Genomic DNA, 23,834 nt, shown 5'->3' with positions numbered 1-23,834 from the left:
GCTGCTGTTAGTAAATAAACCTGCAGACGACTCAGTGACTGTGTCACATGCAGAACATACAGAGTGGAACATGTTTGGAGAAGAGTCATATAAATCTTTCTAACTAGAAATTAAGAGACTATCTGAGATTATTGGATTACTGTTAAAGAGCTAAAAGAAACAGTGAATAGGGCTGACATAACTACTGGATATATAAATGTGTCAAGCACTTTGTCTTACATTTTACTGTAGGAAAAGTGTTTTATACATAAAGTTTGATTTGATTATGATTTGATGAACAGTAATCTTTCACATATGGGACAGTGGAGACCAAACCAACACTAATTACAGAACAAATCTTAGGCTTAAACTCAAGATGTAGCTAAAACACTCAGGAAAAATATTGTTACAAACAAAACAACTAACAGATTGATATGTTTACATGACTAATGCAGCTTTGTCAGTCAGTGTTGTTTACTGCCTTTTTTACAGCCAAGACGTAGTCATAAAAAATAAATGACAGCCTTTGTTAAGTGTCACCGAGACAGCTTTTAGTTTGCTTTCAAATCAAGTCTGAATCTTAGATTCCACATTGGCCTGAAAAAGTATCCGCGGTACATAACACGCTCATGTAACAGACCTAACCCTGAAACAGAGTCTGTCTATGCTTGGCAAGGTTTTTACTGTGTGCAGCGGTCCAGAATTCACTAATAATGAAATCTGATAGTAACCGTGGCAACAGGCAATACAGCACTGAGGGAAAAGAGGATCAGAAGTCATTTAAAACATCAATTCCCATTTCCCACTCAAGTGTAAGTACATCAATAGAGCTTTTTAAACTCCATTTGCTACACTCCAGAGAAGTGGCTACATATCTAGAGAAGAAGCTGAGTCCACAGGTGCAGACTTAACACATACACATGCATTTATTGTTTGTGTCTTAAAGGCCTCAGTTATGTATCAGAAGGATGTTTATTGCAGGATATAAAGTGACCAGACAACACACGCCACACCTTTACTGTCACACCTGCGTCATAAATGCATCATGTGTCATTGTGACTGGAAACAATTGCTTCTGAAACAAAGGGCAAAAACAAGGGGGTGCAATATCAACATGTCTGGGTTGAGGCATAAACAACTTTATGATTTAAACTAACACAAAATACATAGTTTCTATTCATCTTATTATGTTAATGTTATGTCACACTGTATTTGAAAATAAAAGTAGCTACTCTCTCATAAGTGGGACAGTTTATTGTGTTTCAGTAAGGAATGATGCCGCTGAGTCAAATCAACAAAGGATGGCGTGTAAGGCATGTAGAAGGGAGGAATCATAAGAGATCAATGCGATGTGACTCTGGGATTAAAGTTTAAGGCCTATACATTTTATTTAGCTTACATTCAGACTACATAATATTCACATGACATTATGATTTGAGTCTGATGAAGACAAAGCAGTGTAATAATGCTAAAAGCTAATGTAGATAATGATACATCTTCATTTGCTAAAACAAGATTGCAATAGTTTAGTTTGGTGGTAAGAGACACGTGATTTACATTGTACCAAGCCAAGGTGACATTAAAACATCTAAATGAAACTACATGGTGTAAACTACTGTATGATTTGTGCAATTGATGAAAAATGCTGTAAATAAATTTTTTAGTGGAACCTTGGACTCCAATCATCTTTTCATCCCCTAGTTCAGTTTTACGTGGCACTGGCAAAAAGCAAGCAGTCTAGAAGTGAGTCAGTCATTTGTGATATTCTGTCCACTTCTTAGGAAAACAAAAGTTAACATTTGTCAACCTCAACGTGAGAACTTTGACACCAATCGTCACAAATATGAAGATGTGACTTGGATGACAGTATGAATTTAAAGTTTCCACCTTAGTAAGCATTGAATAATAACGGATGTGGTCTGGGCTGCCGTGCCCCTCTTGGGAACGCAGTACCTGAACTCGGTTACTGGCAGCAGCTTCTGAACACCACTGTGGTATTTAGATGGAACACAAAGCGACATTTCTTGAACGTGGAAACGGGTTTCAGACTTATGTAAATGCTGATGGAAAAGCTGAAAATTACTATTTGTGGTTTGGCGTTGGCTGGGTCAGGACTTCAGTAAATGCCACAGTAGTAAACAGAAAAACATGCTGGGGGTCATAAACTTTCAAAAGCCATTTTCTCTGACACGTGTATTTAAAAGTTAAATGAAATCATGTAAGAAGTTGGGATCCTGACCGTGCATGCGATGTAAACAAATCAAAACTTTCCTCCTTTTACTGATCTAAAGTGCACGTCAAATATGACTAAAACTATCTTTCATTATATAAATGAAGGAAATTATATGAGATTATAGCTGAATATAAAACCCATTTTAAATGACCTGGCTCAGAATGACAAATGCATTCAAGGAAAATGAAGGACATGGGTCAGGCAGGAGTTCACAAGATCACACCACAGACTCTCGTGACAATATAAGGCAATCCCAATCTAAAAACAACTTACCACCTAAAACAGCTATAAAAAGAAAAGTCTAACTCACATTTTCCCTTTGAAGTGATTGAGGTGTAGGGGATAGAGTGAGGTAAATTCTGATGATGGGGGAACCCCTGATGTCTGAGTAATGACTTAGTCATGTCAGGGTCAAAGCTCTAGTCGCATATAGTGGCCTCACATTTTCACAACAGTGTGGTTTATGAGGGGTTTCAACATGATAAACAGAGCTGTGAAATTCTGATTATGTTCCCACTTTTAGTAAAAACAGGAATTTGTAAGTTGTGATTGCATGAGAAACCCAAAAAACCGTTTGCCTAAATGAGTATTCAAAACAGGGTTTGACAAATGTTGATTAAAGCAGTAGTTGAAGTGAATCAGCAATGAAACTGAATTATAAATTAGGGGTTTCTTTAAACATTTTTGTCCATTACTCAAACAAAAACAAAAAAAATAAAAACAGTTTAGTCTTACTGAACACCTGAAGAGTTAAATAACTGCACATAAAACATTTATGTGCAAAAAGTGCAATTTTTCTACCAATCGTGTTTATCTGGACCTAAAAGGTTTTTTTTTCTCTCCTATCTCATTTGATCTTCATGTACTCTCAATTTGTTTAAAGAAAATAATCTATTCAGTAGCTGTTCTGCAGCATTTGACCAACGTCATCATTTTACCCAGGGTGACTCTTCCAGGCTTTCATTAAAATTATAGTTCATATTCTATTAAATAAACACATTCGTGGTAATAGTATGTCAGTATGATTAATTATGATTACCATCCCAAAGACTCAGAAACAAGGAAATGCAGACACAAAATTGGTTTTGGTGTGTGGCAGCAGTTTTAAAACTGGTTTAAAAATATTTTTATTCAAGAGACTTAATGTTCAAACTACAGCTGCGACTTATACCTATTTACATGATGATTGTCATACATGCTTATGTGGATAATATTTTCTTGTTTAGTTGCTTTACCAATAAAATATCAGACATTTTATAGCCTGGTGTCTATGAGATTAAAAAGGGAAAAAGAGAAACAAAATAGATGAATGTTTATGATCTTGCTAATTCAATATTGGACAATTTTGCACAAAAAAAAGTGTGAGCAGCTGATTAATAAATGCAATTTGGGCAGTAGTTTCCTTGTCTCAGATATTTAATTTTGCTCTGAGACTTTGGTGTAGGGGTTGACAGTAATTATAAGAGGTAATCCATAAAACAGACATTTTTGTCAAATTGACATTTATTGATTTAAGACTAATAACAAGACAGTCTTCTGAAGTGTAGTCTCATTTCCAATACTACCTTAACTGTAACATGGAATATGTATCCTCTGATTTTTATTTATTTGGTTATTAAATTATATAATTTTTTGTCCTGATTTTTAGAAGCACATTTTTTTGAACAAGTAACTGCTGCAAAGTTAATTGATTATTTTACAACTAGAAACTTTTTTTCTGCTATATTACGTGACATGAGTGCAGGAAAACCAAAAGAGATGTAGACATCAGAATTGATAAACTGGGAAAAATGTAAGCAACAAACCAGCAGACGAGGACAAACCTCTCTGAGGTAATCTTTTCAGACAATCAAGATTAAAACAGCTGCGGGGAAAAAATATGACAAAGAGCAGTATTAAATCTCAGTATCAACTCCAACTGCATAGTCTCCTGAAGGAAAAGCATTGCACACACACACTCTGACTTCAGTCTTTCTAGCCCCTTTTCTACCCACCCCGATTAGGCTGAGCCCAGCACGGTTGCTAGGCAACGATAATTCATGGTCTGGCAGTAAATGTATGTTAGCATGGAAATATAAAAGTGAGGTACAGAGAGGGAGTGAGAGAGAGAGAAAAAGTAGGACTGAAGCAGAGAAATAAGAGCTTGCCTTCAGGCCCAGGAAATAAAGATCTTCATTGTTCTGTAGTTAACGGACAGGTTAATCACATCTAAAGTGAAGACGAAAGAAAATCTGAATTTAATTGAAAACTGTTAGAAAAAAAAGAGAAAAAAAATCAGTTGTTGTGTTTAACAGTCATTCTTATTTAGCTATAGTCAGGCTGAAAGCCTCTCGTGTGTTTCAGAATTACTCATAATATTACATCAGGCATATTTAATATAAAGATTAAGAAAACAGACAGGAGGACTGAAATATCAGCAGTGGGAGGTGAGAAAGTTTAATTCTGAATAAAAACAGGAGCAATCTTTAGTACAGACACTGACTCTCATAAACCTCTTGCACCGCTCCGAGCAGCCAGTTTCTATGACAGTTGAAGAAACTACGAGTCCCGGGTTTAGCTTTCATTTCTTTACTGTATGACACAGTCTGCCACATCAGAATGTCACAGCTAAAAGCAAGATTTTCACTTTACTGTGAAATGAAGACTTAAAATATGAAGCAAATGTCAGATCGACCAGATGCTATGATTGGCCTTCAAATAACACTGCCCCAGGCAATATCTTATTTCACACAGTTACACTGAATGAAATATGAAAGAATACAGTTAAAATATACCCGCAGGCTGTCAGTTCAAATCTGGCAACCCGCTGAGATTCTCTACTTGCTTCCAGTAAGTGAATCAAAGTAAATTTGATAAAGAAACAAACTGATAGTCCACCATGAAGTATTATTTTTGAAAGTAAAGTTGAACCGAATGTGCTGCTTACTCTGTGTTGTGGAGGATCAACTGGACAAAGTCACAAATGATTTCAGACGGACAATGACCGAAATGTCCTTAACTAATCCTACAGATGTTCTGCTGTTAGTCTGGATGAATAGTATGATCAAAATGAGTTTCAAGACTATAGTGGCACCAGAACAGACTTGGATGGTTAAACATATTGTCTAACCTGCAATGGGTAAGTTTTAGACCAACTGGAGTTCCAGTATGAAAGACATTTATTTGCCTCTATGTAAACATTTGAAATGATCAGTAAGAATAAAAAAAAGTTCTTAATGGTAATAAAAAACTGTGAAGTTCTGATAATCACACAAATATACGGACATGTTTATTAAAAAAGTAGAGAACTATATAAACCTGAGGTTACCAAAATACACATCATGTAATTTATGCTCATTCAAAAATCATTAACACATTAGAATAAAACTTCAACATGATGAAAATACTGAATAACTATAACAATGAGAAAGTCTAATAAAATATCAACACAGGTGTTTTTAAATGTAAATTCTGTCAAATGTACCAGAATTAACCAAATGACAACTTTTTATCTGTAGTCACTGGACAAGATAAAAAAAAGTACAGTTTAGGTGGATATATGGTGACACTAACACTTTTTTAAAATAATATCTTAAAGCTTATGTTGGACTTTAGATGGAGGGCTCTGTAATGCGTAACTCATTGTAATTGAAAGCAGTTTTAGTTAATCTTTCCAGAGTAAATTGTAAGAACTATTTTTATGCATTTGTAGAACAATAACACAAAGCAGATGCTTCCTCTGTTATTAACACAACCATCAGTTCTGACTGAGCAATACAGTTTTACTTCACTTTTACTTCACCGAACAATTTCAACAACATGTAAAATGAAGAAAAAGAAAGTTGAAATCATCATTTTGAAAAACAATCTCAGTCTTTAAAAAATATTTAATGACCAAAAAACTTACTAGGGTTTAAAAAAATATTGTGCAGTAATAGTGTTGTAGTAATAGTAGTAATAAACATGATAAAAATATGATGAAATTTCAAATAACAATACGGCAATAATATGTTGAGTTTGTAGGGTCTAGTCGGAGCTCACACTGTAAATAATCCCCCTCCTAAACCTAAACTACTGCTACAGTGAAGAACAGAAAATGATGGATCTAAAGTAGGGTTTGGTCTGGAACAGATTCACTCTTAAGGGCAACGTGAAGCTAAAACATGGAGATTATACTGTAGATAAACTGCTGCTTCTGAAGCAATAAAAACAACATCATTTTTATTTTCACATAGTTTTTCATTAATATTAATTAATTAATATTTTTTCATTAATAAAAAATGTATGTCTTATGATACTTTTCCACAAACAAATGCTCCTAAATGCTACATGCTGAAGCTTTAAGGCAATAACCTGAGCAGTCCCATGCCTAATGTTTCAAACTTTGATAGTTTTCCTTGCATATCTATTTTAACTGGTGTTTAACCCATAAATTCCCAGACATAGAAGTAGAATAAAAGCCAATCACAGGCAGAGAAGGGACAGATCTTTTTCTTTAACTGGTTCAGCCCACAGTGTGTGTACTTATCCTAAAACCTGTGGGCTACTCTCGTAGAGCAACACATGGCAGCAACTGCTAAAATCAAAATGCCTCCTCCCCTCAGTAATTATAGGGGGAAAGATGTATTGATAGTTTTTTTAGTTGAAAAAATACCACTTCTCAATTACACATATTCCTGGTTCTGGATTGAAAACACCAAACCTAGACCAGCAGTTACGGTGCATTCACACTAACATAGCCCGCTAGACACGGCCTGACTGCAGTCTGCTTTGTCAATTTGCTCCACTTGAAGTGGACAGAGTGTTTGCAGGCGGACCAAGCCCGCTTCGTCTGAATCAGAATTCAGTGGCACATTCATAATACCCCAAAAACAAAGCAAACTTTCTGGGGATTTTTCATTTTCAAATCTTACATACAAATGTGTTCATCATTTTGTGTTAATGAACTAGATTTGAAGGCTTAAAGGAAAAAGTTCTGTTTTAAACTTCAAGCCCTTGAAATGACTCAGCTTAGCAAAGAAGGGTTAAAAACACGTGTGTGTGTGTGTGTGGGCAGGGTGTAGGACATTTTCTAACACTTTATATACTAATTCGTAATATAATAAAAAAGGTGGTGCTTTCTGGTGTTTTGTACTCGTACAAGTAGTCATCTTATTTCCTCTGCACTGCTAAAGCATCCAGTCATATAATCGGTGTGTGACTTATTTGAAACAACTCACCACAGAAAGAGTACTGGTCATTGGACCGCCCTCTGGGCTGAACGTGCCACCGTCTTGGGTCAACATACCAGCCCCGTCCTGGCTGGCTTGCATGGTGGGGAGGTCCATGCCCTGCAGCTGGTATGGGTGGTGAGCTGAGCTGGAGGGGGGCTCCATGGGGTGGTATGGTCCAGAGGAAGAATCATTGGGTAGATGAGGGGGCAGCATGTGGTCTGGCAGGGTGGGGGGAGTGATGGGCGGGATGTTGAAATCATCATCGCACAGTCCATTCCCTTGGTATGACTAAAGGGATGAGCAAAAATGTAAAAAAAAAAAAAAAAAAGTTATTGCTACTTGTACAAAAGTACATGTTATCTACAAACCAAAAACACACACTGTTGTTTGCCTTGGAGAACCATGACTGATGTGAGACTACATCATACTGAGAGCTTGGGATGGCAGGACATGTTGCCTTCAGCAAAATGACAACTTGGAGAAAATCAATAAGAAATATAAAGAGGACTATAAGAGGCTTAAGTGTCATGAAACATTACTGTCAGAGTTAATAGATGGGAGAGATTGTAAAAACTGCCCATTACCATTATCTCAGTGAGCTAAATCCAGTCTGAACTACAGCTCTGTGTTTTTTCATGTAGTCACTCTTCCTCAGCCGGAGTTTCTATCGCAGACTAATTATCACTAATGATATTCCCCGTCTTAAAAGAAAAGCCTTATTAACAAATATTCGCTCATTCAGCAGCAGAACAATGGAGTCATTTCCATGCACAACCCATTTTGTCTACAATAATAGGCACAGCTAGATCTTTGTGTGTAAAAATAAATCAGTGCTAATTTGACATGCAAAAAGAAAACCTGGAGCAGTTTACTACATATTTCTGGGTGGAAAGCCACGTGAGGGAGACATGAAGAAAGAAACAGAGTGAGAAGAGTCGTGTGAGAGAAGAGTGAGAAACACAAGAGAAAAGAGAGGCAGTGTTAGAGAAGCCTTCTCATACTAATCTGACAGAGGAGATCTTTTATAGAGACTGACAGCCTTTTCTGCTTGGCTAGCCACACCAGTCTCTCCATCTCGTCCTCTTTTGCTCTTCATCTCTTACCATCCTTCTCCTTCCACCCCTCTTTTGCGCTTTTGCTCTCCTAATCTCATACTCAATTTCTCTTTCATCTCTCACTCTTTCATTCTGTCTCCCTCTTTTCTGCTTTATCTCAGACCCACATGCAGTGTTCAGTTATAAGTTGCATGACTTGCGAGCGGAGCGATGAGTTATATGATCGCTACATAATTCACAGCCACTGTGGCAAACCACGATTCAAGCTGATTGATTCAGCACTTTCAAATAAAATGTGCAAAATAAAAAAACTACACATCAGACATAACCAACTAAATAAAGTCTGTCCACCTCCGGACTGAGAGCATCATTAAACATGGCGTAGTGGGCTACAGACTACTTTATCTGCATTTTCACAAACATACACACAGCATCATTCCCTGTTTCCTTCAGCTTGTTGGATCTAAAAGGCATCAACTGGGAATGTTAGCATAATTTACCCCGCTGTTTTAACTGCTACTTTTAGCTGCTTTATTGAGACTGTGTTGCACCAATGCTGAGGTTTATTTTACCAATTTCAGCTAAGTTTCAAAGCAAATACATTTGTTCATATCTAATGTATGACATAATACGCTGTGGTGGACTGCCAACCCCTTCAGGGAGTACCCGCCTCTTGCCCAATGGCAGCTGGGATAGGGTCCAGCCCCCCCCCGCCCCCCCCCCCAACCCCAAGACTCTGAATAGGATAAAGCAGGTGTAGAAAATGGATGGATTGAGGGGTAAAATAAAAAAATAAAAAAAATCTTTAAAGTTTGCATGAAACCGCGAGTCGTGTTGTTTGCCTTAACACATTTGTAATTTCCTGTTATCAGCTGGGAAGACTAACTAACAGACCAAACTCTTCTAATCCAGCTTCAAAGGCCTGATCAGGCTCTGTCTACAAATATCTATCAGTTCTGATAAACTTCTACATTGGAGAAAGCATGGAATTGTGAAGAAGGAGCCATGAATTATTTTAATAAGTTTTTAGGAGCTTAATTATAATTAAAATGCTTTAACAAAAAAGCACTTCTGTTTATAGTTAGGCCATGAATTGGTTTAATGTAAATACAAGGGATATTATTAAGAATATTTAATAAAATACTACTTTTAAAAGTGTTCATCCTTCTGACAGAAACAAAAGCGAGTTCTTGGATGCCACAATTATAAAAGTTACATCATACAGGTTTTCCTGGTTATGGGGGAAAAATATCATATATAGTATTATATATCATAAAGGGTAACGTGACAGAAGTAAAGCAGTAGAGACTGATAGAAGTTTGATATCGATGTTTGATACATTTTGCTCCTGTACTCAGGTGGAAAAATACACGCGTTTCTGAGCCTGGATGTAGATATCCCACTAAACTACAATGTTTATCAGGTCCAACAGTATTTTTCCACAGTCTCCACATAGTGTTCTGATAGAGCTCAGAGCTCTGCATAAATTATACTGCATGTCTGTTTTCTGTCTGCCTCTCACTCTCCCTCCCTCTCCCTACTCTATCACTTCTTCAACTTCTGCATAAATTACTCTTCTTTCTCGCTCTCTTTCTGCTCCTCCATTCATGTCAGTACAATGGGCTGTTCTTGTGCACTGGGAGCTGCTAGAAAGACTAATGTAGTCAGGATCGAGTCTTTTCACACATGTTGTGTTCACATTACAGATGCTTTTCTCACACCGCTATGTCTATTTTATACAATATGTAAAAGCACACATGGATATGAGTAATAAGACCAGTTTCATGTAAAAAAAAATTATAATAAAAAAACTTTGATAAATGTGATTGTAATGGATGATGAATCATCACTAAAAGGAAACATTAAAAACATTCTTCCTACTTTTAAAATGCCATTTGAAGAGTGTACTTTTTGATCAATTTCTGTAAAAAATTTTTATCTGCTTTATTAACATGCAGCACATTGGTAGTTAGCCACTGTGTCCAAAAGTAGTGGGTTGTTTTTTGTTTTGTTTTTTAAATCTTCACGTCTTACAATGTTTGTCAACGTTAGTCTACCTCACCACAGTAGCAGTGATTCCTTAATGTTCCTTTATATATATACATATATATATATATATATATATATATATATATATATATATATATATATATATATATATATATATATATATATATATATATGTATATATATATATATATATATGAGCTCATGTTATATGTCAGATGTACAAGAAGACAAAGCTGTTGGGCCCTTTGAATTTAGTATTTGTTATGCTCATGAAAAAGAGACGAAAACCTCAGGTGAAGGTCATGCTTCTAATAATAAAACCAAAAGCTCTTTTATACGATACAAGACTTAACTTTTATGCAGACACAAGAAAGCAAATCTCAGTTTTGTATTAGTTTTTTTTTTGTTTTCCTCAGATTTTGGCATTTCCTGTATCAATCACTGCTGCAGCTATTGGATGTGATAAAAGTAATTTATGCAACAGTGTCTGCTGCTCAGACCAGGTGAAATCTGCTCAAGGCGGATCGTAGGTTTCCACCACAACACACTCAGAAAACCTTTTACACGAATGAGCATGGTGATTGAAATGTTCTTTGAACTGAACCTTAAACCACACACAAGCTCACACAACATCTATGAGAGGGGTACGTAATTTGGAGCTAAGTAATCAAACCTGCACCAATGTCCTTCTGAACATGGACTTTTGCAGGAGCAACAAAGGAAAACTTTAGACTTGATGCTGTTGATTTAATCTCCTTAGACAAAGCGCTAACCATAGCAATTTCAACTCATGTGCCACTTGCAGGCAATAAAAGTTTTATGCTAAAACGTATTCTTAGTCCCGACTGCTGTGTAACTGTCGCAATGCAATAATGATGCTGCAATTCTTGGGGATAAAAATAACTAGAAAGAAAAAAGAAAATTAGCTGGAGGCTGTAGAAACACCAAATGTTAGCTACCATGAACAAGAAATAACTACTTTACAAACCATAATGCAGTAGATCATGCATTCTTTAAAATTTTATACACAACCCTTTTCCCCACATAGACTGACAAAAATCTTTTCTGAACCTCTAACAATTGTCTTACAAGTTGAAGTTTTAAGACTACAAGTGTCAAAATGAAAAATCTAAAGGTGAGGATAGACCTGAAATCGTTCGGCTTCTACATGTTGCTTAGTTACATTATAGACACTGCAGGTTTTAGTGATGAATAATAATAAATATGAGGCTCTGTTGAACAAATTTAAGTAGCTGATGCTGTGACATTCCTTTCCTATGGGAGGTGCTGTTTTGGTTCAAACTGCAGATTCAGAGCAGAACTGGCTTGAATGCATGCGTTTGTGTGAATATTCGTGTGTGTGAATTCACCCAGGGTAGGCGGTGTATGTCAGCCATGTGTGCATCCCTCCTCCAGTACTGTGAGGCTGGGGTGGGTGGCGTCACCTTGCTGAGAGGGTGAGGGGGCTGTGGCACACGAAACTGTGGGAAGAATCACAAAGACAAACAAAGATTGAAATGGGTCCAGAGAGCAGGAGGAGGTCAGGGGTCAAACAAAAAGGCCATGAAGAGGAGCAAGGACAAAACAAGAGAGAGGGGGAGAGAGATAAAACGGCATTTTCCATACAGCGCTCATAGAGACACACACATTTTCCAATATACTAGTTAAAAGAGGTTTTATCTTTATGTGTGCGGGATATTGCTTTCAAATCTACAGCAATGAACAGTTAAACTGGGTGGAGGTAAAATAATAAAGAGAAAGAAATAAAAAAATGACAGTCAATGTGCTTTTTAGAGAGAGACCAAGCAAGGCTGTAAATAAATTGCTTGTTTATTTCCTTCGCAGCTAATCCCTGATAAGAAAAGGTTACTTTGAGTACTTTACAGCTGCAATGACTCAAGAAACATACACATAAAAACTGACAGTGCTACAAACAGGCAAGTCAGAATAATGAGGTGAAGTCTGCTATACCCACAACACAATGCAGTACTATTATTCATTTATATCAAGTTACTGCTTCTTTTTTTTCTCGTCACCATAACCACTAAGTAGAGCAATAAGTCTGCGGAGAAACTAAGCATGCTGATTCTTAGCAATATTAAAAACTGCGCCCAAACCAGCTTCTTTGAACAAAAGGTGTCTGATCCCTGAACAGTGTCTGACTTTACAGATAATCCACGGAAGAATGAGGAACAAAAGCCGCACTTGCAATTTATAAGTAATCTGTGGCAAATTCAAGCATGTATAATTACTGATTTTTGATTTTGAAGACTGCTATTTTCTTAATAATAACCTAAATATATAACAGAAAAATGTTTATGCACATGTAAAAGACAGCAGTTGTGAATTTAGGTTATACTGGAAAGAAAACTGTCCAGTTATAAGAAATAAAACTAAAGAACACCTCTCTTCTGAAACCGTCTCCACATGGTTAACAAGGAAAAGGTGGCAGATTTCTACACTGAAACATTAAATTTAAAAAAAAAACATAACCTCCTTGGTGGCAGTAAGAAACGGGAAATCTGAAAAGTTGCTGACCTGGCAGCAGTGAGGTGAACTGAAGTGTGATGTAAACTGCAGATAGATGATGGAGACAAGCTGATATAGTTTTCAGTTTAAAGTTCAAATGAGCAAATGTTGCCGTAACAACAGGCGTGGTTAAGATGGCGACCACTGTAAACCTCATACCTGCTAAACATTAGCATGTTAGCATGCTGACATTAACTTTCGGCTCAAACTAAAACTGCTTTATCCTCACACAGACACTGACGTTTGCTTTTTTATTTTCTTTTATTTCATTTAAGCTTTTTTTATTATTATTAATTAATGCTGTTGAGGAAATGGTAATTTCATTTGAACATACTGAAAAGTTGGGATTATTTTTATGTGTATTATGAACATGAAACCTTTGAGTTCAGTTCTGCACGAGACTGATAACATAGTAAAACGCTATCGTACAGTAGAGGTTAATAACATAACCTTCTTTTGAACTGGGATCATTACGATTTGTCAATCACTGCTTATAAAGAAACAAAGTCTTTGTCTGAATCTTTTTCACTAAATGTGTTAAACAGAATACATATGTAACAGTATTCATGGCCTTTCTGCTGTTTTTCAATGATAGAAAATAATTTTTCTAAGCTGATCAAAACTGACCTAAAACATAAAAAGTTAAAAAGGCATTACTGTAACTACAGTAAACCCCTCTGACTCAGTGGCTGCCAGTCATCGTTATAGCAGAGAGTCCCGTACTTGCAGAGTTTTGGAGCCTTTTGGCTTTTCCAGGACACAAAATATTGAGTTGTGGGACGACAGAAATGGAGGGTCGATTTGGTTGGGAGTGTGTGTTGTGATGTCCTAAGAGTGCACACTCCAATTGTGTTTGCAATGTGTGGATGTGTGCTGCAAACCTGCATTTTGAGGACATTTTGATGCACGCATCCAAAGCCAAAGTGGCTTTCCAAATAATGAAACCGCAAAAGATGTTTTTAGACATCTTTTGCAGTGAATGCCGGGATTTGAAAGACATCAAAAGATGACTTTGGGAGCGTTGAGTTAAAAATATGACAAGGCATGTTGACCCACCATGAGCAGTTTAAAAACTCCCTCATGCCTGAATTTATAAAGTATATATATAAAAAAAAGAATTATTTGTAGTTTGCCTGTAAGCAGATGTCCAGTTAAGTTGAGATTTTTTATTTGACCATATTGCATAAAACCAGGGCAAATTTGTCAAATCAGATGCATCAAATTTGATGCAAAAGCAATGAAAATTTTGATAAAACACATTTTTTCTATCTTAAAGATGAAAATAGTTTTATTGATGCTGCAAAACTAATATCTCTTGATTCACCAACTTTTATAACTACTGTTAACAATTATACTACACACACACAAGAAGAAAATGCAAATCTATCTATCTATCTATCTATCTATCTATCTATCTATCTATCTATCTATCTATCTATCTATAGATAGATAGATAGATAGATAGATAGATAGATAGATAGATAGATAGATAGATAGATAGATAGATAGGTAGAACATTTTTTAAGATTAAATTCAAGTTTCATATTTGACAAATGTTGATTGGGCAAATAAAATTATTTTCGATGCAGGAAATTTGCTATACCATGTGCATCATTCACCTTTGCTCAAAACATGTCTTTGAGCCCTGCAAGTAGTGCAGCCCTCTCTCTGTGCCTACAGCCTCTATGTTTCTGCTGTAACACAAGGCCATCACTTCTACTCCTTTAAGAACTCAGAATATGACAAGGATGAGGGTCAGACTGGACTGAAATTGATCACATTCATCACAACAACCTCTGACTTTATTGAAGCAATGGTACTTCAATAGTAAAGCCATAAATTCTTATTCCACTCACCACTCCCTATCTTCTTACAAAATAACACTATGAATAAAACATCAAATCATTCAGCTCTATGCCACACAATATTCTCTATATGGTACTTTATGAATAATGTAGCAGTGCTTCTTATTAATATGGGCTTTCCTTGGTGGTGAGGTAATTCTGCCCTAACAAACACGCATCTTGCGCCCTAATGTTTAGCCTCCAGAAACTACATTCTGAATGCAGCAAGAGCCACAGTCATATGAAAACAGCTTTTGGTGCATAGCACAGCTCCAGAGCAGTTGCCTTGTAATCTAATAACAGCCAGGCACAGAAGTGACACAACAGGACAGCTGTATGTACACCATAAGCTACTCCTATATGTAGACCTGACTTTATGTAACCAACGCTGTGGTTTATTATGGAAATTTCCATTCTTCTTCCATGACCAGCTTATTAACATACATTATCTGTTCTACTGAGACGAGGAGCAGGGGAGGTAAAACTGTTTTTAAAAAAAACAAAATGGTAGATTATTTTGTCTTTCACTCCATTAAGTCATAAAATACCTTCTGACCATAAAATGATTTCTGAACTTCTGAATGTGACTTCTTCACATTTTAAAGATATAAAAAGTTATCATTGTACAAAAGCAGTCACACCAGCATTAGAAGAGATAAATAAAGCTAAACTTAGCTTCTGGAGGAACTTCTTTCTAAGTCAAAGGTTTAATCTTTCTCGTGTCGACTGCCATGCAACACTGCAGCAGCTCTTTTGGTATGAGCCATGAAAGAGCTTGGAAACAGAAATACACTGTAATGCTTTAGGTGCCTCTGACTGGGTGCTGTAAGTGCTATTGATTTGTTCAACAGAATGAGGAGGAAGTTTGTTTTATGTGACTGGAAATAAGACTGAAATAGCTAAAGGTGAACTCAAAGACAAAATCTGGCATGATCAAATGATTTCAAAGAAGCTACAAAAGTCTAATGTAAAATAATATCACATTTCTCTTCTGAACAGAGTTTTTTCTCCATTGTACTGATGTCTTAAAGTGTATCTGTTGTTGAAGTGCCTCTTCATCAGAGCTTTCCAAAATACAAAGACATTTGAATAACACTCCCTACTATGAAGTTCAACCACACCTATGTTTATGTAGTGGTGTCACAAGATGCTTTTCTAAAGCCTAACTAAGCACATCTTTCATTTATTACCTTCCATAGAAGGTAATAAAATGTCTTTGTTTCTGTGTTTGTCACTAATTTTGGCCTCTTTTTTCTCTTTTCTACTGCAATTATAACTACATCTTAATGAAGGACTCATTTCACTTGTGCACAAGCGAAGGTGCAACACACATTCATGGACTTTTAACACTTTGGATCTTTTAGTCATCCTTAACTTGGACTGAACAAAATTCAAGACATTACCTGCCAAAATCTTAACAGCATAAAAACAGGATTTTACATGCAAATTAAATGAAGTCACTGACTGTGTGTTTTCAGCATATCCGCTTTATATATGGTTTATATTATGTACAAACTGGGTACGTTCCAAACTCAGAAGATGAGACAGTATGTCATCACAGAGTGAAAATTACTTCACGTTACTGTCATGCAAGTTTGCTTTGAGTTTTAAAATTTGAGATGGGAGCAAAAAGAAAAGCAGAACCTTATCGAAAAATACATTGTTTATTTTTGTTCTTTTTTTTCTGTTTTATACATCAATGACTGTTAAATCGTTTTTGCATTTTATTAAGAGAATGGCTCAATAATATTTAACACTCCAAAATAAGCGAGACAACTTCACAGGGGAAATACCTTTTCGGTCTGGCTCACATAGATGAGCATACAAACTGCTTTACAAACACTAACCTGATTGGCTGAGGCGAAGTCAAGGCCTGCTTCTGGCATACCCAGGAACATGGTGTCCCCATCCAGCTGGAGAGAACAAAAAGCAAGGGCAACAATGTCAACAAACTAGAATCAAGCACAGCAAACACAGAACAGCCAGCCATGACTAGAGATGCTTGTAACTGATAGAAAGCAAGCAGCCAACCCATTTTTAATTTGTCATTTTCTATAGACGTTGAACGTCCTGCCAGTGACCTTGTAGTCAAAATGATACTTGGGTGAACTGCTTTTCTCATATTATGCTACACTATTATGAAATTCATAAATTATTACAACATGCTGCATATTGTACAAGAACATTCTAATCACAATCTGAGGGGTATCTAGTCCCAATTAATCACCAACAAATACTTAACTTATCAAAGCAAGAGTAGAAAAAAAACTTTCATTTACTGCATAATGCCTTTTATTTAACCTGGTATATGCAATTACATTTCTCTACTAGAACTTCAAACCTTGAACAGAAAAGGATCAACCTTCTGGCCAATACAGCAATTTAAAGCTGACTTTTAACATTGAAACTTTCGTTTACGATAGAAAAATTGATAAATGATGTCTTATTATTATATACTAAGCGTGTTGGCTGAATTTAGCAAACCACAAGTATACACAAACATGTTTTATTTTATTTAAACAATCATTATATACATCATCATAAGGATCGCCGAATATAGGATAATGTTTTTTATCATTAATAATATTAATGTACTTATTACTATTATTACTAAACCATAGTTTAATATATAACTATGCTATAAAATTCACCAATTTAATTAATGGTTAGTTAATTGTGTATGCAAGAGGGTGGTAGTAAATAAGCATTGGCTTCCTCCCACTGCCTTTTAAACGGGAGTGTATATCCTCGTTTATTGTATTTTTTTTCACATGTTTTTATGTTCACATAAATATTTTAATTCAATTTAGTACTTTCTGTTGTACGAGTGTTTTCATGTCAGGAGATAGGAAAAGGTTGTTTACATATTTAGAGCTATAGCCCATAAATATTTAGTATCATAATCTAATAAATATCTTTTATTAATTAATAGGAAACAATAATAAAAACAATAATAAAATTTCATGAACAGTTTATTAGTAGCTGAATGTTTTATGTGCTTCACTCTAAGGACATCTACCTTCAGTTACTATTACTCATCAATACATTGCACACAAAGAAAGGCCAAACAAATCCTAATTTGCATCCATAAGCCATATTCAAATAATTCATGGTATCCCAGGCACATACTCATCGTCTCAGTTGACAAACACAAGAACATTTGAACAGGTGGGTCGAAGTTAAGCACTGTCTTGTGCACACAATTACACAATCAAACACACACACAGGTGAACAGACAGGTGTAGCAGCCCTATCCATTTGCCAGCTGTTGGGTATTATGCAAATGAGGTGTAAGTTTACAAAGTCAACAGAAAGCCGAAAAACAGTGTTGTGATTGGACAGCCTTATAGCAGTAACAGTTCATATCAAATACATGACGTTGACCATTTAATGTAACAACCAAAAATAAACTTGCATCTGTTCAGTCTGATATTCATTCTTTCTCCTTCAGGATGAGCAACATTTTCAGACAAATCAGAGATGAGGGAGGGACAGTAAGCCTGCTGACCCCACTAACATATAAGCATCTCCCATTTACCTTTGACACAGCCTCTCATGCAAAATGTCAAAGAGTAATGAATACACAATGTGATGTGTAACACTATCTGGAAGCCTTCTGAAAAGAAGTACTTTCAGATAAATTAACACAGACAAAATTGCAGCGCTTGCCAAAAAAGGAAACGGTGTAAAATACATGTGATTGGCCTACGTGATGTCACTCGCATGTCTTTTATGTTAGCGACTCAACCAAGCTGACAAACAGTGGAGCTTGCAAATTAGGAAACTGGTGGGTAAATAAAACTCCTTTTGCAAACATATTGTGCACAAATCTTTTAATATGGTGAGTAAATCACAACATGTTTACATTTCAGTAACTTTTTAGAAATTAGTTCTGATTACAGGTTAAACAAATAGATAATTTTAACGGTGAATGAGCCGAAACATTTTCATTCATTCATTCATTCATTTTCCGAACCGCTTATTCCAATTCAGGGTCGCGGGGAAGCTGGAGCCTATCCCAGCCAGCTTTGGGCGACAGGCAGGGTACACCCTGGACAGCTCGCCAGTCGAAACATTTTCTTTTCATTTAATTATACTCCATGGTAAAAACTGAAACTATTATTCAAGACGCTGTTACATACTTAAAGTAATTATCTAAACTACATTTGGGTTTTTAAAAAAGTTCACAAAAAGTTTTGTTCTTAGACAAAACCAAAAGATGACTGATGTCTCATGATATCAGTAATAAACTATAACCACATACTTCACCCTTTTCCTAAAAAGGTTGCAGGGAACCCTACCATGGCCACAGAAACCATCAATATCGCCACCTGAGAGCAGCTGCTAGGTTTGTCCCTTCTGGGCTACAGTAGTAATATGATGCTACAACAGAGTGGAGTGGCACAAAAGTGAACCCACTCCATTTACTAAGTTATTTGTTCATAATTCAATCACAATGAGTCTTATTAAAAGTGATAAAAACACAGTCACTAATTTCCTCGTACTGCATCTTTGCCACTAGACTGCTACACACTTGAGGTTAACTGAGCTAAAGATTTGTGTATGTATCCTGAATACTTTACATACAGTAAAGCCCCAACCACAGATTTTAGAAGGTTTAAAAAGACATCCTGCTTGGTATTTGCATATTTGCCCAAACACCATGTATCCCAAATATCGGTGAACAGAAAGTGTTGGAGAAGCTTCTCAACAACAATTTGGGGATCGTCTGACATATTCAGAGACTCTAACTTGAAGTTGTTGCACATTCTGCTTGCATCCATTTATGAAGGTAGTTCATAGAGTGATGTCCTCTTTAGCATGCTTCACATCATGACAACCAATTCAGCCTGTTTGGATTCAACTTCTAACTCAAATATTAACACATGTAATTAAACCATGCGGCTGTGCCAGCTGATCTTCTTCTCTTTTTTAATTACAAGGGATAAAGGGACTTTATTTTAACCCTTCAAAACTTTTAAAGTTTAATAAAATTTTTGTCTACAGCTTCACATCCAAGCTATTTCACACAGCTGTGAGTTTAAAAAAAAAAAAAACTGCTCTTACAAAACAATGTGGGTGAAACAATTGCTAACTGTTTATTTAAAAGCATTATTATTAGTCTTTTGTCTTACTATGTTTAAGTCTAGAGCAGCGCTAGCAGAGGACAAACAAGTAAAAAAAAAAAAAGATCAAATTAATCAATACTCAACTTAATTACGATTTTTTACAAAAATCTTATTTTAAAATAAAAACAACCTGAATCTGGTGACGTTACGAGGATATCCACAGATATGTCACTTGTGGATTAAAGGCTAATCCTGAAAACACGGCAGATTGAAAGATAAAAAACTGCAAATATTAACACAGTGTCAACTGTGAAGCTAAAGACATACACCTAAAGACTGCATGTACTTGATTATGTTCAATTCTAAGGTTTGAATCTCAATTTACACTCAGAAAAGTTGCATCAATTAGAAATTGTGCAATTACAGTAATTTGGAATGGGTAAACCAAGTGGCTAATATGTTCCTGCAATCCAAAGAGCAAATATAGCTCTCAACCTACAGTATGTACCATCTGAGGAGAGGAGATGAGAAAGAATGAGGACAAAGGAAAAAAAGCCAGTGGAGAGAAATAAATAGTGATGATTTCTTTTCAGCAGGCGCTCAGAGTGAGAGTCGGAGTGGAACCTATTACGCTCTTCATTAACTCGGAGGAAAATACAGACAGAGATGGATCTCAGTGTCTGTCAGGGATTTGAATTGATATCTGGCTTCTTAAAAGCTGCCTTGAAATGACGCACTTTAGAACAAGACCGTCTCAAAATTTTTTACATGACCAGTATCATGAATAACGTGTTCTTGTTCTATGTTTAATTTCATTAAAGATTCACCGACAGAACTTGATCATCACAGCAACAGAATCTTTCCACACAACGCATCAAAAACAAGATGAATCATCGCTGGCTTGACAAACAGGAAACATTTAAGGTATAAAAAGCACATCATAAATAATTGGCTACTTACTAAGATGTGATGATAACAGTTTTCAGTCATAGTGTAAAAAGGAGAACCTCAGATAATTGTTTAGTGGTCTAAGCAAACATCCATCATCATATTGTATATATCATATATGCTGACATTTTACCACACTATATGACTAATATAAAAATGAACATAAACTTAAATGCATTTGTTTTTAATATTGAGATTCAAAGAATCACAGCAACCAATTATACATATTACAGATTATCATTATAGAAAAACACATGTAATTATGCTTATAACTGCAGTTAGACAGCGAGCTACTAGTTTTTCTTGTTTAAACTGAACACAATAGACTTCTATGTCTGTTTTCTAAATAAGAGATTTTCTTTAGGTGATGTTTCAGCAAAGATCTTTCAACATTAATTATGTTCTATAAACACAGAAAACATAAGATTATGTACCTGTCTTTACAGAGACAGAAGTTTGATGGGTCCATGTGTCCAATCTTACAACAGATTATGATTAATTTACTTTCATGAATTATTTCCAAATAATTCCCAGTTTTTGCAGGTCAAAGTTAAAGCAGCATCTCAAACCCTGCCATTAACATGCCGTAGCTTTTCTGTTGATGTTGTTGTTCGTATTTATTTTCATTGCACGGGTGAGACAGAAATCCATCTTTTTTTACATTTATTTATGTTTTTATCAGTGCTGAGTGTGTATCATGAACCTTTCAGCAGGAGATATAAAAGTGTGAGGTTTGTAGTGAAACCAATTTACTCTTTTTTTTTTCTCCTTCCTCATGCTCTCTCACACTCATCTTTGCTGCTGCTTCTCCATTTCTGTGTGTGTATGTCTGTATTTGTGTGAGTAAAGCAAAGGTTTGAATAACAAGCAGCCAGCTAAGTGGGTCAGGGTCGGAGGAAGGGGGAGAAAGAGGGGGAGAGAGACTATTAGGATGACAGACAAGGACAAAGGAAAAGAGAGGAATACAGTGTATCAAGGAAAGGGGAGAAAAGTGAGGGGAAAAAAAGGGAGAGATATGGAATATGCTGTGAATCAGACATGGAGAAAGACATAAAGGTTAAATAAGTGTTGGGAAGGAGTTATAGAGTGAAATCAGAGGACTTCATTTCCCACAGACCAGACTGTCATCTGGTTACCTCTTCAACTAAACTAAAGCCCTTTAAAATCCTACAAAAAGTCATTTAATTAACTGATTATTCAAGAAGATTGAAGAATTTTATATTGAGTGATAAAAAAAATGAAACATGAAGTAAGATATTAAATTTTCAAATATCTCCACAGCAGAAAATGTCTATCGTAAAAAGAAAATAAATTAAAGTTTAAATTGGTAACCTTGAGATCAAAAGAATATGGCAGACATGGAGGTGCTTCATTGATGATTAAAACCCCAAAAACTTGTGGAATAATGAAACGTTATCTGTGACTCCCTCTTCAGACCCAAGATTACGCTTAACTTGCAAGCAGGACATCTTCTCAAATGTGTCAAAATCGTGTTTTTGTACATGTGGAAATATTCACTTGCAGTGAACTGAATGCATTTCAGTGGACTTTGAACTCCTTGAAAAACTAAAATGTCTGCACAGAGATAAATAGACTGAGAACGAAAGGAAGATGTATGAGTGGTTGTGTGTGTGTGTGTGTGTGTTTGTGTGTAGGAAAGGGAGATTGTTGCAGCTGTGATAGTTCAGCTCAGCAACTGTTTATCCGTCTTATCTCTGAACCCTGACAACAATGTAAACTTCAGTTTTATTGGCTAAATGTTTTACCCCAACTATAAATCTAGATTGCAAGTGTAGATAAACACTTGTCTGTGGCTGTATGGAGGGAAATATGACTGGAAAAAAGTTCTTTAATCATAATTTTGGAAGTATGTTTACTTATGAAGTGGTAAGTATCAAAATCCTGCTTCCAAAAATGACTTGTTTGGCAGCATTACACCAAATAAGCTGATTATTTTTTGGTAGTTGTACAAAACTGTGCACTTATTTCAGAACAATTCAGACTTCACACGAGTCCAGCAAGAAAAAGCATCCATTGCTATTTTCAGCCATACGTTGCAAAAGTTATGAGCTCTAATCTTAGACTATTTAGCCCAAAATAAAAAGTCTTTACATCGAGCTTAACCATTCTAATTAATCTGGGTGGCCCATATACTGTTAAATATGACACTTCTGGCACAGTTTTTCTTTCATGTATCTGGCAGCGTTGGCTTGTCTGTTAGCTACATAAATCAAGAGGTTATGGACAAATTTTGATTACAATTTCAGGAAATGTGAAATGTAATAAGGAACAAATGATTAGATGTTGGGGTGATCTGGATCACAACATAGATCCAGGATGTTTTTAAAACATTCATTATTATGGGGAGATGGGGACAATTTTGCCATTACAGCTTCTAATTAAAAAATGAAACCCACAATCACTGGGGGAAAAAATGACCATGGTGGAGGTCTGCACTCTAGTGCGTTTAAAATAAAAAACAAAACGGTTCTGTTTAGTTTTTATAATGTTGATCTACTGCCTAAACAAGCTAAACCTACTTTCCAATTGCTATTACTACTAGGTTTACCCTGTGGTCTAAAACCTACAGCACTCTGGAGCTCAATAACTACTAATGACAACCATTTTAAATTAAAATCTAATTGTAATTTTTCTGACAAATATTATGATATGCTTTTTAATTTTCTCTTTTAATTTCAGCTTTACTTGATAAATACATGCATGCTGACAAATATTTTTTACAAACACTGAAGCCTGCAGGTTGTTTCCTGTAGAACAGGTTTATAGTTTTACCTACTTGTAAAAACTAAACGTATCTTATTTACATTAGCCATTTTTTGCTGCATGCTTTCTGTTTTGCACATGCTCAGTTCCACGCAGCTAGGCACATGCAGACACGTTGACACACATGCAGGAAAACCCATTTTTACTGGCAGGCAGGGAACAAATGTTGGATAATTTGTTGCTTCAGCCGC

At 35.9% G+C, this 23,834-nt stretch overlaps 1 protein-coding gene across 1 annotated transcript in view; it reads right to left on the bottom strand.

The window, feature by feature from the left end:
- tox (thymocyte selection-associated high mobility group box) overlaps positions 1-23,834 on the bottom strand; it is a gene marked incomplete at its 3' end in the record, with an annotated part of 48,795 nt that overhangs the window by 15,090 nt on the left and 9,871 nt on the right. Inside the window, exons 3-5 of the mRNA XM_079244263.1 lie at positions 16,690-16,755; positions 11,840-11,950; positions 7,411-7,692 (exon numbers count right to left, since the gene is read on the bottom strand). Of these exons, the coding sequence (XP_079100389.1) occupies positions 7,411-7,692; positions 11,840-11,950; positions 16,690-16,755 (459 nt within the window). The remainder of the gene's footprint in view (positions 1-7,410; positions 7,693-11,839; positions 11,951-16,689; positions 16,756-23,834) is intronic.

The sequence above is a fragment of the Telmatherina bonti genome (assembly GCF_933228915.1).
Source record: "Telmatherina bonti genome assembly, chromosome: 7".
NCBI classification, from domain to species: domain Eukaryota; kingdom Metazoa; phylum Chordata; class Actinopteri; order Atheriniformes; family Telmatherinidae; genus Telmatherina; species Telmatherina bonti.
Note: the sequence above shows the minus strand (reverse complement) of the source record. Positions and strands in the feature narration are given on the sequence as shown.